Source organism: Bombina bombina, chromosome 3, assembly GCF_027579735.1.
Source record: "Bombina bombina isolate aBomBom1 chromosome 3, aBomBom1.pri, whole genome shotgun sequence".
In the NCBI taxonomy this organism is placed as follows: domain Eukaryota; kingdom Metazoa; phylum Chordata; class Amphibia; order Anura; family Bombinatoridae; genus Bombina; species Bombina bombina.
In genome coordinates this window covers 1,242,626,835-1,242,644,667 of record NC_069501.1, presented here as the reverse complement: position 1 = coordinate 1,242,644,667, position 17,833 = coordinate 1,242,626,835, and the positions used below count along the sequence as shown (strand labels likewise).

The 17,833-nt window shown below is 37.7% G+C and overlaps 1 protein-coding gene across 1 annotated transcript in view; it reads left to right on the top strand.

Annotated features, from left to right (window-relative positions):
- Positions 1-15,244, top strand: part of LOC128652687 (vomeronasal type-2 receptor 26-like) — a 115,265-nt gene extending 100,021 nt beyond the window's left edge. The window contains exon 4 of the mRNA XM_053705618.1: positions 14,325-15,244. Coding sequence (XP_053561593.1) covers positions 14,325-15,244 — 920 coding nt within the window. The remainder of the gene's footprint in view (positions 1-14,324) is intronic.
- Positions 15,245-17,833: the final 2,589 nt, after the last annotated feature.

Below are 17,833 nucleotides of genomic sequence, written 5' to 3'. Positions count from 1 at the left end.
CAGATACTGTTCAAGTATTTGATTTACCCTTTCCGTAAGCCCATTTGTCTGTGGGTGGTAAGATGTTGTAAGGCGTGAATCAATTTTTAGGATTTTACACAAAGCTTTCCAGAAGTTCGAAGTGAATTGGTTACCACGATCAGTTAAAATAGTATTTGGCAATGCATGTAGTTTCACTATATTGGTAAGGAAGGCTGTAGCTGTCTCCTTTGCGGTAGGAAGATGTTTTAGTGGAATAAAGTGTGCGAGCTTGGTTAAATGATCAACTACAACTAGAATAGTTGTATATTGGTTTGATGGTGGCAGTTCGACTATGAAATCCATTGAGACTAATGACCATGGCATATCAGGAATAGGTAGTGGATTTAAGTAACCAAAAGGTTTCCTTCGTTCTAACTTGTTCCTGGCACAAGTCTCACATGAGACCACATATTCGTGAATAGTGTCATCCATGAGCGGCCACCACAAGCTTCTTCTAATTAATTTGATTGTTTTCTTAACTCCTTGGTGTCCAGAAAGTGGATTATCATGAAACTGAGACAAAATTAATCTTCTGAGTGTTTTAGGAATATACAATTTATTATTTCGGTAGTACAATCCAGAGGGTGCTTTTTCCAATGATTCATTGTCCGGAAAGGAATCTGTAGTTAAGGCCTTGAGAATGTCTTTGTCGAAGGGTGTTGCAAATCCAATTATTTTATTTGGTCCTATTATATAATTTGATTCCTTTACATTTGGATGTGAATCATGTATCCGGGAGAGGGCATCTGCCTTGATGTTTTGAGTTCCAGGTCTATAAGTAATTGAAAAGTCAAACCTATCTAGGAATTGGGCCCATCTAACTTGATGGCAAGTCAAGGTTTTGTTCTTTTTGAGATATTCTACATTTCTGTGATCGGTGTAGATCTTAAAAGGTATTGTAGCTCCTCCTAATAAATGACGCCAATGTTCGAGAGCAGATTTAATCACCAGTAATTAATTGTCTCCAACAGTATAATTTGTTTCTGCTGGTAGTAGTCTTCGAGAAAAGAAGGCTATTGGATGTTGTTTGGATGTTTCATCACTATATTATGATAGAACTGCTCCAATACCTGAATCTGAGGCGTCAACTTCAACAATAAATTCCTTATTATGATTCGGTAGTCTTAGGATAGGTGCTGTAATGATTCTTTGTTTAAGTAAATGAAAAGATTCTTTTGCAGCGGGAGTCCATTTGAATTTCAGATTTTTCTTAGTTAAACTGGTTAAAGGTTTAGTTATTGCAGAGAAATTAAAAATACATTTTCTGTAAAAATTTGAAAATCCAATAAATCTCTGTAAAGATTTAACTGATGTGGGAATAGGCCAATTAACTTTAGCTGAAACCTTATCTGGATCCATTTGGACCATATTGGGCGAAATTATATATCCCAGAAATTTAATCTTGTTCACATGAAATTGGCATTTCTCTAATTTAGCGAATAGTCTGTGATCTCTTAAACGTGTGAGTACCCATCGTACATGTTTAATATGATCTTCTATATTTCTCGAGTAGATCAGAATATCATTGAGATAGATGATTACACATATGTCAATAAGATCTTTGAATATGTTGTTTATAAAATAGTGAAATGTAGTAGGGGCATTACAAATGCCGAAAGGCATTACTTTATATTCGAACAGGCCGTATCTTGTTCTGAATGCCGTTTTCCACTCATCCCCTTCCTTCATTCTTAATTAATTATAAGCGTCTTTTAAACCTAGTTTAGTGTAGATTGTGGCACCATTCAGGCGTTCTAGAAGTTCGGGAATGAGTGGAAGTGTATACCTGTTTTTAATGGTTACTGAATTTAATGCCCTGTAATCTATAATGGGCCTGATTGTTTTATCTTTGTTTGTAACAAAGAATATGCCTGAAGCAGCTGGTGTTGTTGATGGAACAATAAAACCTTTTTTAAGATTTTCATCTAGATAATCTTGCAGATACTGGAGTTCCTTTTGGGACAATGGAAATTTTTTTCCAAAAGGGATTTGTGAACCTGGTACAAGATCTATAGGGCAATTGTATATCCTATGTGGAGGAAGTGATTCAGCTTCTTTTAAATTGAAAATATCCGATAAATCCTGATATTCAGGTGGTAACAATGTTTGAATTGAGGATATGGAATGTTGTGGAAAACAAGTAGTTTTACAATATTCTGATGTATAGCTGATTTTATTAGTGTTCCAGTTTATGTTAGGATTGTGTTTAGACAACCAGGGATATCCTAGAATAACAGTGTGAAGTGATTTTGGAATTATGTCAAATGTGATAAATTCGGTATGACCATTATCAATATTGACAAGAAGTGGTATTGTATGATGTGTGATTGGAAATTTATGAATAAAAGAACCATCAATAACCTTAACATATAACGGATTATGCTTCAACACTTGGGGTATTTTATTTAACTTTACATAATTTGAATCAATAAAACAACCATATGCTCCGGAGTCTACTATGGCTTCAGTCATGGCTTGTTGTTGATCCCACTGTAATGATAGAGACATAGTTAGATGAGTAGGAATATTTGTTGGAGATATGGTATTGATAACTGTTATCTTACCCTTCTTTTGTCTGGTTAGTACAGGGCATGTGGACACAGTGTGTTCCTTGCTGGCACAGTAGAGACAGAAGTTGGCTGTCCTTCTTCTAATTTTCTCTTCTTGGCTCAGTGGTCCTTTAATGGCACCAATCTCCATGGGTGTGGATCCTGTGAGTTGTCTATCAGTATACAGTGGAGATCTTTTTTGAAAAGTATCAGTTGATAGTCTTTCTGCTCTACTCTCTCTTAGGTGGTGGTCAATCGTTGTTGATAATTTTATCAATCCATCTAGGGTATCAGGCATGTCTATTCTTGATAGCTCATCTTTTAAGTTCCCTGACAGACCCAACCTGAACTGATTCCTATGGCTTATCTCGTTCCATTGAGAGTCAGAGGACCACATTTGGAACTCAGTGATATAGTCCTCTACATTTCGTTTACCCTGTTTCAATGAACACAGTTTGGTTTCAGCATTTAACTGTTTGTTTGTGTCTTCATATAAACTTGCCATAGTGGCAAAAAAAATCATCCAATGAATGAATTGGATCATTCATTTCAAAAAACATATTTGCCCAAGCATGTGGTTCTCCTGACAGATAGGAAATGGTAGTACATACTCTTATCTGTGTGGTAAGTTTTGGGTTTCATAGAGAATAGTAAATAACAGAAATTTTTTAAATCTCTAAATTCAGACCTCTTTCCAGAAAATACTTCAGGTGGATTAATATGTGGCTCAGGTACATCTGGTGTTTTAGGTGTGATAATATATTTTATCAAACCCTTAAGTGTGTTGTTTTCAGCCTGAACTTCTCTTAGACCTCTTGCTAAATAGTCTATTTTCTGATTTAATGTAGTAAATTGATTATTTCATTTGGATCCATTTAAATCAGCACAAATGGCTTGATTATTATGTAAGAGTTTGATCTGAATACAAATATAGTTTTGTAGCAATATTTGATACCCAGAGGTTAATAATGAATCAGTGGGTTAATTAATATTGCAGTTAATACAGAAGTATTCTCAGTTTCCAGCAACACATGAGAACAGCTAAGGAATGAGATTATCCTGATTAAATTGAAAAGCAGGATAAGTGAATTACTTAGTAACCTTTTTTAAATTAATCTTGCTGTAAAAATGAGGCAGTCCAAAGATTATTGTAATCAAAAAAGGCAAATATGTACAAGTAAAAGAAATCACAATCCAGTTTGTGCAATAAGTTCCAAAGTAAGTTAGTTTAGAAATGATTAAACAATTCCTTTAGTTAGAGAAATAAATGCAGTTCCTTTTCTTAAAGGGACACTGAACCCACATTTTTTCTTTTGTGATTCAGATAGAGCATGCAATTTTAATCAACTTTCTAATTTACTCTTATTGTCAAATGTTCTTCATTCTCTTGGTATTTTTATTTGAAAAGCAAGAATGTAAGTTTAGATGTCGGCCCATTTTTTTTTTTATTTTTTTTTATAAAAATTTTTATTGGATGAAAAATGAGACATTACATGGAAATGCATTTAAAATCACATTGCTTACAGACCAGCATGTCCTTCTGTGCTTTGCATAGGTTTAACATCCAAAATTTCTATCTTTGAAATGCTTATGAGATAACTTTTATAACTAACAAAGAACATAAAACAAGTCAATTCAAAACTAAACAAAAATTGGTCACTATCATTATGCAGAAGCCAAAGTCCAATTCAGCTAGAGAGTATATTTACATGTCTATGTAACATCCATTAGGTTGCCCCAGAGACTTCACTCACCTATTTATTATAGTATTCCTGAGGTCATATGCAGAATTTCAGTGTATGTGCATTCGCGTTTCCCAGTAAAACTTTATGTTGTTAAACATTTCCATATCCTTTCTTATAAAATAGCCATACTCCTCCAGTTGGATTGTATGGTTCATTAACATTTCCCAGGCCCTATATGTGGGGACCACCCGTGATTTCCAGTTAGAAGCTATCAGGGATTTTGCTGTGTTTAGAGCTAGCTGTATTAGTCTCCTCCTAATTTTGCAACTACATTTTGGGAGTAGGTTTAGTAGGGCTGTCGCGGGTTGGATTTGATATTCGGTGCTTTGGTTGCTGATTAATTTAATAAAATCTCCTATTAGTAACCAGAATGGTTGTAGTTTATCACAGGACCACCAGATATGTATCATGGTTCCCCTGCTACCGCACCCCCTCCAGCACATATCAGAGGCTGTCGGATAAATTGTCTTAATTCTCGCTGGGGTGAGATACCATCTCGTCAGGACCTTGAAGTTTAATTCCAAAGTCCTAGCCGAAGTCGAGGATTTTCTAGTATTCTGTGTAATATGTTTCCAATCCTGTTCACTTAGTTCCTGTCCTAATTCCCTATGCCATCTACTTCTGTAGTTAGGGGCCACGCTCAACTCACTGAGCGACAATGCCCTCTTTGCCCACGCCAAGGTATGGCACAGTGGTTGATTACCAAGACACTGTTGTTCAAACATGGTGGGCTGTCTAATTAGTTTTTCTCTGTCTGGGGACGTGGCCAGCAAGTGCTGGAGTTGAAAATACTTCAGCCATTTCGTGAAAGCGCCCCCCAGTACCCCATCAAGGTCTGATCTTTGCCTTAGTTTACCATTAGCTAGGAATTTGGTTATAGGTAGCGTGTAACCCATTTCCCAGTTAAGTTGTCTGGTTAGTTTTTGCTCCAAGCCCCCGTGTAATTCTGCATTAGGGGAAACTGGGGACATCGGGGATCTTAGGGATGATATTTGGCTATTACTTGCTATAGTACTATCCCAAATATCGAAAGTATGGTGGTATAGTGGATAGGACCTAATCCATGGGGGTCGGCTCTTTCTTTCCACCCAGCACAGCACCCCGGGGGAGGGAGTCTTCAAGATATGGGAATCCAGTGCCACCCAGGCTTTATTTTCAGCGTTACGGTGCCAATCTAGTATTCTTTGCAAGCATTTTGCTTTATAGTACATCTCAATGTTAGGGAGTCCCAATCCCCCCTCCTGTGTGGTTCTATACATCGTGGATTTAATGATTCTCGGTTTAATTCTGCCCCAAATGTAGTTATTTAAAAATTTCTGTAGCTTATTGCGGAATAAGATAGGTAGTGCAATTGGCACCGTTTGGAGCATATAAAGAATTTTTGGTAACATAGTCATTTTCACTGCCTGTATACGTCCCCACCACGAGATCGATTTGTCGTTCCACCTATTTAGGTCTTTGGTTAGCTCATTGTATAGGTTTTGGTAATTTTTAGCAAACAAGGTACTAAGCCTGGGTGACAGGTAGATCCCCAGATACTTGATGGCTTTTTTTTGTGGTATGAATGGGCACTTTTTTAATAATTCCGAGTATTGTTTTCTTGACATAGAGATGTTTAAAATTTCAGATTTTTGATCATTTAGAAGGAAATTAGAGAACACCCCAAACTCGTCAAACTCCCTCAACACTGTTGGGATAGACTCTGTGTGGTTAGACAGTGTGAGCAACACATCGTCTGCATATAGAGACAATTTATAATTATTTTGTCCAATTTTGATGCCTGAGATTTGCTCGTTTTGTCTAATTTTTTGGGCCAGGATCTCCATGCTCAACACAAACAGAAGGTTGGACAAAGGACATCCCTGTCGGGTTCCATTCTGAATGAAAAATGTATCTGATAAAATATTATTTGCTTTTACTTGGGCTGAGGGGTTTTGGTACAAGCTAAAGATTCTTTTTATAATAATTTCCCCAAATCCCATTTTGCTTGCAAAAAGCTCCAATCTAAGCGATCGAACGCTTTTTCAGCATCAGCGGAGACAACCACCATTCCTATTTTATTAATTTTAGCATAGTCAATTAATTGTAGTGTTCTAATGGTGTTGTCTCTCGCTTCTCTCCCTGGGACAAAACCTGCTTGGTCAAGGTGAATAATCTGGGGTAACATTTTATTTATACGTCCTGCTAACATTTTTGCGTAAAGTTTGAGATCCGTATTAAGTTATGATATGGGTCTATAATTACTTGGTAAATGAGTTTGTTTATTTGGCTTGGGGAGCACCGAAATGTATGCTTCCAGACATTCTGCTGGGAAGCTACCCACCTCATCAATATGTTGGAAAGCTTTTAGTAGGTGAGGTGCAATTAGTGCTTTGTATGTCTTATAATAATCATTTGAATATCCATCTGGGCCTGGGCTCTTATTGTTGGGTAGTGTCTCTATAGCTTTTAAGACTTCTTGCAGTGTAAATGGGGAGTCTAGGGTGTCAGACTCTTGCGTGGAGATTTTTGGGACATCTACTGAGTCTAAGTATTGGCTTAAGGAGCATAGATTCTCTGGTTTTCCTTGCTTTGCTATGTTATATAATTTGGCGTAGTAATCCCCAAATACATTCGCTATTTTTTTTGGTTCTGTCTCTATCTGACCCTTGTCATTATCTATTTTAAAAATGTGGGCCTGATAACTTTTTTTTGCTAAAGTTTTCGCCAACCATGTACCTGCTTTATTGTTATTATGGAAATACAATTTTTTTAGATAAAATGCCTTGTTGTTAGCATCCCTTTGTAGGTGTTGCCGAAAGGCTGACCTAGCTCCACAAACCAACTGTGTAAGTTCATCATCTGCAGGATCAAGTTTATGTCTCTGTTCTGCTAGCTTTAAAGCAGAGAGTAATTTTTTATACTCTGTGTCATATTGTTTACGTAGGGTTGCTCTTTGTTTAATTAGTTCTCCCCTAATAGTAGCTTTATGTGCTAACCAATTGTTAATCTTATTTGTGTGCGAGGAGGTGTTGTGCCGGAAAAATTCTGTGATGTGTTCCCCTATATGTTGTTTGATAAGTGGGTTGTGCAGTAAGGCGGAGTCCAAACGCCACAGAGGTTGGCGTGAGGGCATTGAGGGCCATCCAAGTTCCAGCGTGATAGATGCATGGTCCGACCATGATATTGGCAGTATCTCTGTATCTGTGGCATTGGCTATATGATTATGATCCAACAGCCAATAGTCTATTCTGGAATAGGAGTGACCTGGATGTGAATAAAAGGTATAGCTCCGTGTTCTGGGATGGTGTAACCTCCAGACATCTATTAATAAGAGAGTATCTAATTTTTGGGTAATGCATGCCCTATTTCTCTGAGTTATTTGACTCTTTCCTGTGGAGCAATCTAGAAGGGGGTTCAGTGTGATATTGAAATCTCCGCCCACTATTACTACACCTTTCTGCATTTCTCCTAGTTTAGCTAAAGCTTTATTATAAAAACAGTTTTGGTTTATATTGGGCGTGTATATGTTCATTAAGGTTAGCTGAGTGTTGTATAGTGTGCCCACTAATATCAGGATCCTACCATCTTCATCTGAAAATTGATCTATAATTTGAAATGGGACATCTTTACTTATTAAAATACCAACCCCATTCTTTTTTTTGGGATTTGAGTTGAATATTTGTTGGGTGTAGATTTTGGAATAGAGTGTTGTTTCTTTATGTTTGGGGAAATGGGTTTCTTGTAGAAACACTATTGATCCTTGTGATTTTTTAAACCACGCCATTGCAATTGACCTTTTAGTAGGGGAGTTCAGACCTTTACAGTTTTGTGAAATCAACTTTATATCATGAGACATTAACTAGCAATTCAGTCTGCTTTAGTTCTTTGCTGAACATTAATTCTATCCAGTAGGCATTACAATAATACTTTTCAAGTGACAGTGACCAACAATATAAAAAATTCAAACATGTCATGGTAACCATATATGACAATATTAACATTTGAACTATAACTCTAATTATCAATACCATCCTCTCAATGGAGAGATAAGAAAAAACAAAGAAAAGGTTAGGGGGATCCAAAGACTTCTATGGGTCTAGACACAGTTAGGGGAACAGAGTGTGAACATTTGTCACATATGCATATCATTCTACTATTTTTTTATTTTTATTTTTTTATTTATTTATTTATTTTTTTTTTTTAATTTAGTAATATATCTTTAACTTTTCAGAGCACTTCTTAGGCAAATAATCAGCAAGCTCTATTGATTTTATTAACACGCTAAAGCTGCAAAATCTATTGACTTTACTGTAATATAGGTGCCATATGATATCCTTTATTTATTGCTCAATCTTTAGTGATTCAGTTCAATGTCTGTCTCTCAGATGTTCCGAGCAACGTAAGAAAAGTAACAACATACGGTATTACCTGATCAGATGAGAGATGTCCTCACCAAGCCTTAGATAGTCCAAAATTTCACTTCTGGTTTCTGGCTTTCTCCATAATGTCAAGATTCTAAATGCCGAACGACAAATCAGCCTTCATCAGATTCATGAACTATTGATGGTTCACCTGTAGCAGGGGTCCTTGGGCGTTTTCGCTGGACTGTCTGCCAACGTGGTCTTTGCTGTAGTGGGTTGGTAGTTGCAGGTGTTTTTGACTCATGTATGGACGGTAAGGATGGCTGTGTTATTCCCAGTTGAGTACAGAAGTCTTCCAGATCCTCTATTGATTTGTAGACATAAATGCGGTTGTTTTTCAGTACTTTAATGCTAAAGGGGAACCCCCATCTGTAAGGAATTCCGTTGTCTTGGAGATGTTGTGTCAAAAACCTTGTTTCTTTTCTATTTTGCAACGTGAGTGGACTGAGATCGGAGTAGAGTTGTACCTGAAAAGAAATTGGTTGTTGTTGTCTCGAAGCTTTCATTATCCTTTCTTTATCCAGATATTTGTGGAATTTTATAATTACATCCCTTGGGGGGTCTTTTTCTTTGGGTTGTGGTCTCAGAGCCCTGTGGGCCCTATCGAGTGGGATTTCAGTGTAGGTAGATTCATTTAATATATTCTTAAATAGTTCCTGGAGGGAGGAGTGCAGATTTTCAGGAGTTATTCTTTCTGGTAGTCCTCTTACCCTTATATTCTGCCTCCTCCCTCTATTGTCCAAATCCTCCAATTTTTCCTGTAGGAAAGCAATTTGGGATTCTTGAGATAGGAGTTTTCTGTTCATGAGGTCCATGTCAGATGTTTGTGACTCTGACTGTTCTTCTAAGTATTCCATTCTGTTTCCAAGCTCATTAACCTCTTTCCTCACCTCTGCCAGCCCGTCCTTAATCATGCGGCCAACCTGCTGTATGAATGAGGTGAAGTCTCCCTTTGTAGGGAGATCTTTTAAATCAGCTCTTGTGAGTGGGATATCTGTTGTTGCATCTTGATAGTGTTCTGTTTCTTCTGGTGCCTGGGATACTTCTCCATCCTCCATTGTTAATGCCTGTGACGTTTTAAAGAACATATTCATCTTATTTGGGTTATTTTTCACATTTTTGTCACCTTTGCCTGATTTTAAAGGTCTCAGTGGATAATTACCAGGGCTGTATTCCTTCCCAGAGCTTAGAATCCCTGTCAACAGCTTGTAGTTGTTTATGCAGGGGGGCTTTATTCAGGTATTAAACAACTTTTCTTCTTGCTCAAATCTCTTTCAGTGAACTTTACAGATGCTTTTAGGTGTAGTTATTTCCCTGTAGGTAATGGTATACAGTAAGAGGGGAGGCAGGGTGTTATAGGCGTCTGTACATTTGATATTTAATTGTCCAGCAGCAAAAAAGACAAAAATAAGAAGGAACACTCCTTATCAGCTTTCACAGCTCTACCTCTGAGCCAAGGGGCAAGGATCTGGAGCGATCGTCATTCAAATTTCCACTACAGGAGAGTGAATTTCAAACATGTGTAATTAAACAGTATTTCCCTATGCCACGTGGTCAGTGTGCACAGACTTTCTGATATGTCCCCTGTAGAGATTCCACAGCGACACCTGTCACTATGTGCCCAGCAGTAATAAGGAGAGTCCCCCACTCGGTGTGTACGCTGCTCAGGTCTATGTGTTCCAAGCTGTATGCAATAGTGGTATAAGGCTAGCCCGTCATTCGTGTGTTTGCAATGCTAAAACATGGCGCTCACCTTCAATGCGTGCCGTTGTAATCTATGTCCGCCTCCTTCAGCTCCTACAGCTGTCTGCGGTGTTATCGCGCTCATTGTCGGCCCATTTTTTATGAACAACCTGGGTTGTCCTTGCTGATTGGGGGATAAATTCATCCACCAATAAACAAGTGCTGTCCAGGGTTCTGAACTTTCTTTTTCAAATAAAGATAGCAAGAGAATGAAGAAAAATTGATAATTGGAGTAAATTAGAAAGTTGCTTAAAATTGCATGCTCTATCTGAATCACGAAAGATAAAACTTGGGTTCAGTATCCCTTTAAGGTTGAAATAATAAGCAGCGCAGTTTGAATCAGTAACAAACTTTAACTTCAGTTTGCAACAAATAATTAGTAGCAAGTTATTCAAATGAAGACAATCGGCTAGATTATGAGTTCTTGTCGGTAAGGCTTGCCGTGCTAACGCTCCTTTTTTTCTCACCGCTCACTTAAAACAACGCTGGTATTACAGGTTTTTTTCAACCCGGCGTTAGCCTCTAAAAAGTGAGCGTAGAGCAAAATTTAGCTCCACATCTCACTGTAATACCAGCGCTGCTTACAATAGCGGTAAGCTGGCTAAACATGCTCGTGCACGATTTCCCCATAGGAAACAATGGGGCAGATTCAGCTGAAAAAAAAACCTAACACCTGCAAAAAAGCAGCGTTCAGCTCCTAACGCAGCCCCATTGATTCCTATGGGGAAATAAAATTTGTCTACACCTAACACCCTAACATGAACCCCGAGTCTAAACACCCCTAATCTTACACTTATTAACCCCTAATCTGCCACCCCCGACATCACTGACACCTGCATTATATTTTTAACCCTTAATCTGCCGCTCCGGCCACCGACGCCACCTACATTATCCCTATGAACCCCTAATCTGCTGCCCCCAACATCGCTGACACATACATACTATTTATTAACCCCTGATCTGCCTCCACCAATGTCGCCACAACCTACCTACATTTATTAACCCCTAATCTGCCGCCCCCATCGTCACTGCTATTATATTAAATGTATTAACCCCTAAACCTAAGTATAAACCTAAGTCTAACACCCCCCTAACTTAAATATAATTTAAATAAAACAAAATAAAATTACTACAATTAAATAAATTAATCCTATACAAAACTAAATACTTACCTGTAAAATAAACCATAAGCTAGCTACAATATAACTAATAGTTACATTTGTATCTATCTTAGGGTTTATTTTTATTTTACAGGCAAGTTTGTATTTATTTTAACTAGGTACAATAGTTATTAAATAGTTATTGACTATTTAATAACTTCCTAGTTAAAATAAGTACAAAAATAAATCCTAACCTAAATTACAATTACACCTAACACTACACTATCATTAAATTAATTACCTAAACTAACTACAATTAAATACAATTAAATTAAATAAACTTAAGTACAAAAAACAAACACTAAATTACAGAAAATAATAAAATAATTACAATTTTTTTAAACTAAATACACCTAATCTAATCAACCTAATAAAATAAAAAAGCCCCCCAAAATAATAAAATTCCCTACCCTATACTAAATTACAAATAGCCCTAAAAAGGGCATTTTGCGGGGCATTGCCCCAAAATAATCAGCTCTTTTACCTGTAAAAAAAATTACAATACCCCCCCAACATTAAAACCCACCACCCACACACCCAACTCTACTCTAAAACCCACCCAATCCCCCCTTAATAAAACCTAACACTATCCCCTTGAAGATCACCCTACCTTGAGCCGTCTTCACCCAGCCGGGCACAAGTGGTCCTCCAGAGGGGCAGAAGGCTTCATCCGATCCGGGCAGAAGAGTACCTCCAGACAGGCAGAAGGCTTCATCCAGGCGGCATCTTCTATCTTCATCCATCCGGAGCGGAGCGGGTCCATCTTGAAGCCAGCCGATTCAGAGCATCCTCTTCTTCTGACGACTACCGACGAATGAAGGTTCCTTTAAATGACGTCATCCAAGATGGCGTCCCTTGAATTCCGATTGGCTGATAGGATTCTATCAGCCAATCGGAATTAAGGTAGGAAAAATCCTGATTGGAACAGCCAATAGAATGCAAGCTCAATCCTATTGGCTGATTGGATCAGCCAATAGGATTGAAGTTCAATCCTATTGGCTGATCCAATCAGCCAATAGGATTTTTTCTACCTTAATTCCAATTGGCTGATAGAATACTATCAGCCAATTGGAATTCAAGGGACGCCATCTTGTACATCTATTGTAATAGGTACAATAGGTAGTTTATGGGTGTTAGTGTACTTTTAGCACTTTAGTTAAGAGTTTTATGTTACGGCGTTAGCCCATAAAACTCTTAACTACAGACTTAAATGCGGTAACAGTCTTGACAGGAGAGGGTGTACCGCTCACGTCTTCCAAGACTCGTAATACTGGTATTAGGAAAATCCAATTGAATAGATAGGATACGCAATTTATGTAAGGGGATTTGCGGTAAGCTCAAGTCGCAGAAGAAAAGTGAGCGGTACACCTGTACCTGCCAGACTCGTAATACCAGCGGGTGTTAAAAAGCAGCGTTGGGACTTCTCAACGCTGCTTTTTAAGACTAACGCAAGACTCGTAATCTAGGCGATAGCACAGTTCATTGTATGAAATGAAAATACTTGTGATTGGTTGTAGTCCTTGAAAATGCTGGTAACAAACAACTGCTGTGAGAGGAAACATGCAGAGGAGCTGTGAGCTGGATATAGTGAAAGGAAAAGCAGCTTCAGTTAGTGTAGAGATCCTGATACAGCAGAGGCTTGACTTGAACTGTAAACAGGAAGTAATCACAGGAAGTTGTCCTAGAGCAAGCAGGTGCAGAAACAACTACACTCTATGTGAACAAAATAATCAAGCAATGATAGCTTGAGATGGGAAGTTTAAATAGGCTGAAAAATAGGAGGGGCCATGATGTCATTTATGACAGGCTATGATGGAAGCTTTACAGTCTGGAAAAAAACTCACTGTATAGATCATATTGACACGTTTGGTTTTTGATTGTTTAATAGCATTTGGAAGGTCCAAAAGTTGCCTTATATTACTATATTCCCCCAATGCATATTTTTTTTTGTTCTAGGGGGTCCAAAAGGGGCCTCATTAGTTGTAGGGGGTTGGAAAATATGAGGGTTGACATGTGATATTTTATATTTTACACAACAGGTTTTTCTTAGACAATTTACTATTCTAAGGTTCATCACTTCCTCCTGTGTGCTAGCTACAAATACCAATGTCTGTGACAACCCATTGTTATATAGGCTAAATGAATGTATTTATCTTCATGTGTGATACCTGTATGCTTACCTTTTTCAACCCTCAATAAAAATATTAAAAAAAAAAAAAAATTTAGTCACATCCATCTCTCTATCCTGGAAAATGTCATGGGATCTATGTTACCTAAATGATTTTCTAAAGCAGTTAGCATTCTCATTCAAGGGTTTTTGGCACCAGGTGCTCAAAAACATATTTATGCGTGGACCAAATGGCATAGCTGGTGCTTAGTTTGTAGGCACTTTTTATCTGCTATATTCCATATCATTAATTAATTACCCCACCTTAAAGAATTGACTTTACATTTACATACTGTATATTTCCAAGAGATCATCTATTTTCATAGGCCATGATTTAATTTATAATAGTTTAGTTGGATGGCACACACATTTATGTAGAATTTAAAAGCTAGCCATGTAGAAGAAACTATTACATATGTCGCCTCTTCTGGATTGTCAGTCTAATTTTCTTTCTTTCTTTTTTCCTGGATATAATCAGTAACGTTTAATTTTGATTTTCACATCTCTTTAACTTCATATTTCTTTTGTTTCCTCAGATATGGGAAGCTGTTTGCCTTGTCCTGAAGATCAGTGGTCAAATGTGAAGAGGGATAAGTGTATCCCGAAGAGCATAGATTTTTTGTCATATGAAGAACCATTGGGTTTAGTCATTGCACTTTTGACTGCTGTTTTCGTTGCTGTCACCTCTATAGTATTATTGATATTTATTAAACACAAAGATACTCCAGTTGTAAAAGCCAACAACCTGAATCTCAGCTACACCCTTCTACTTTCCCTCATGATATCATTTCTATGTCCCTTTTTATTTATTGGACAATCTACAAAGATCTCTTGTCTCTTTCGGCAAGTAGTCTTTGTAAATACTTTTGCTGTTTCAGTTTCTTGTGTGCTTGCTAAAACAACTCTTGTTATCTTTGCCTTTAAAGCTACCAAACCTTCCTCAACATTTAGCATACGGTTTGGTAAAACAGTGTCCAGTTCTGTAGTTTTTATCTGCTCTTCTGGAGAGGTTATGATATGTGTTGTGTGGCTCATATTCTCTCCACCATACCCTTACTATAATACACAAGTAGAGGTTGGGAAGATAATAGTGGAATGTAATGAAGGATCTACCATAGCATTTTACCTTGTGCTTGGCTATATGGGTTTTTTGTCTTTACTAAGTTTTTTTGTAGCCTTTATGGCTAGGAAACTGCCGGACACATTTAATGAAGCTCAGCACATCACCTTCAGCATGCTGGTGTTTTGTAGCGTTTGGATTTCGTTCATCCCAGCCTACCTTAGCACCAAAGGGAAATATATGGTGGCCATGGAAATATTTGCCATCTTGGCTTCTGGTGCTGGACTTCTGTGCTGTATCTTCTTTCCCAAATGTTTCATTATCCTAATAAAACCTGAACTAAACATCAAAGCCAGTTTAGGAAATAAAAGAAAGGGAAGAAAAATACAAATGTAAATTCTAGATTATATTTGTGATACGTGGTCTACTTCTTGTTACTTTAGCTGTAACTATTCATAGTATATTTACGCTGATTTTAAACATGTTATATACACTGTGCGGCTACTTTATTAGGAACAGCCCGGCTGTGCGGACAAATGGTTCGTTCCACTATGTTGCACATCACATGGCCACAGTTTTGGTATAAATACAGCAGAACAACCTTCCTACTATCAGTTAAGCATACCACTCGCAGCAAGAATGGTGAAGAGCAGTGATCTAATGGACTTTGAACTTGGCATGATAGTAAGTGCAAGACGTGCTGGACAAAGTGTTTCCTGAATTTTTCAAGTACCACAGTTTCAACGGTGTATTGAGAATGGTGCTATAAACAAAAAACATCCAGTCAGCGGCAGTCCTGTGTAAGAAAAATACTTGTTAATGAAAGAGGTCAGAAGAGGATGACTATACTTGTGCAAGCAGACAGGCCACAATTGTGCAAATCACATCAGAATTTAACCTTGGTGCAGAGAAAAACATATTGCAATGCACCACTAGGTGCTTCTTGTCACGGATGGGCTATAACAGCTGACGGCTATGTCAGGTACCGTTATCAGAGAAGAGAGCATGCCTTCTGTGGTCACAACAACACCAGCGCTGGACCATCAAAGACTGAAAAAAGGTTGCTTGGTGTGACGAGTCAAAGTTCCTAGTGCGTGATGTTGATGGCAGACTCCGAATTTGGCGAAAACAGCATGAATCCATGGACCTGTCATGTCTGATGAAAACTGCAAGCTGGTGGGGTCATGGTGTAGGGAATGTTTTCCTGGCACACGTTGGGTTCATTGATACCCCTAGATTCCCGTCTGAATCTAGGGGTACCTAAACATTGTTGCTGACTGTCATGTTGACAGTTTATCCTCAGGCAGATGGTTATTGCCAGTAGGATAATGCACCTGTGCACAAAGCCCACATCACTAAGGGATGGTTCCTGGAACATGACAATGGGTTTTCTTTGCTGCAGTGGCCCGATCAGTCCCCAGATGTCAATCCTATTGAACATATCTGGAATGAGCTGGAAATGGCTATTTGCTGCAGGCCTACACCTCCATCATATCTCCAAGAGTTACGTGACACACTCATGTCTGCATGGTACACAATACCTCCTGAATGTTTTCAGCATCTTGTTGAATCCATGCCTAGACAAATTCAGGCTGTTAAGGCAAAAGGAGGCTCAATACGCTACTAGGTAGCTGTACCTAATAAAGTAGCTGCACAGTGTATATTATCATTGATATTATTATTGCATGCAAAAGTAATTGAATATTGAAAGCTTTATCAATCTTTACCCCAGGGCTATATGTATAACATATAATCAAAGATGTTTTTTAAAATTTTGATTTGATTTCATAGCTACAAAACTAAAAAAAACAACCGATCTTAAAACTTCATATAAATGGAGCTTTTTAACATTACCTTGTAAAACTAACTTAACAAGAAACAAATTATACATTTTCCCTTTTTTTATAAATTGTACCAGCTATGTTGAGCTCCAACTGCAATACAGTTTTCAGACTTTTTTTTTTTAACATTAAACTATAAAATGAATATTCCACTTGACATTAGTTCTACCATTCAACTGTTTAGAGATTAGTTACATAGTAGATAAGGTTGAAAAAAGACTGAAGTCCATCGAGTTCAACCTATACAAATCTAAAATACTTACAAAAAGCTCCAGTTAAGCTTAAATAACCCCATTAAAATGTGACCCATTTAATACTAGCAATCATATCCATGAATTTTGTTTATATACAGAAATTTATCCAGACTATTTTTAAATGTATCTATGGTATTGGCATTCACTACCTCCTTTGGTAATAAGTTCCACAATTTTATTGCTCTTACAGTGAAAAAACGTTTCCGTTGCAGGAGATTAAATCTCCTTTCCTCCAACCTTAAATTATGACCTCTTGTCAGAAACAATTTTCTTGGAATAAAAAGAGCTTCTGCCATCTCTGTATATGGGCCTTGAATATATTTATATAAAGTAATCATGTCACCTCTCAAGCGCCTTTTTTCTAAAGAGAACAGACCCAGTTTGGCTAGCCTCTCCTCATAGGTTAATTTCTCCAATCCCCTTATTAGCTTTGTGGCCCTTCTCTGAACTTTTTCTAGTTCTGCAATATCTTTTTTAGCAATCGGTCCCCAGAACTGCACTCCAAACTCAAGGTGAGGTCTTACCAGGGCTTTATATAATGACAGAATTATGCTTTCCTCCCTTAAATCAATGCCTCTTTTAATACATGCTAGTATCTTATTAGCCTTTGAAGCCGCTGCCCTGCATTGTGCACTCATCTTTAGCTTGTTATCTATTACTACTCCCAAATCCCTTTCCTCCTGTGTTTGGCTAAGTCTTGTCCCATTTAAAAAATACGTAGCCTGCTTATTTTTACTTCCAAAATGTAGAACCTTACATTTTTCCGTATTAAATCTCATTTTCCATTCACTTGCCCATAGTTCTAATTTTAGCAAATCCCTTTGTAAAGAGAGTTCGTCCTGCTCTGACCTAATGACCTTACTTAACTTAGTATCATCTGCAAAAATAGA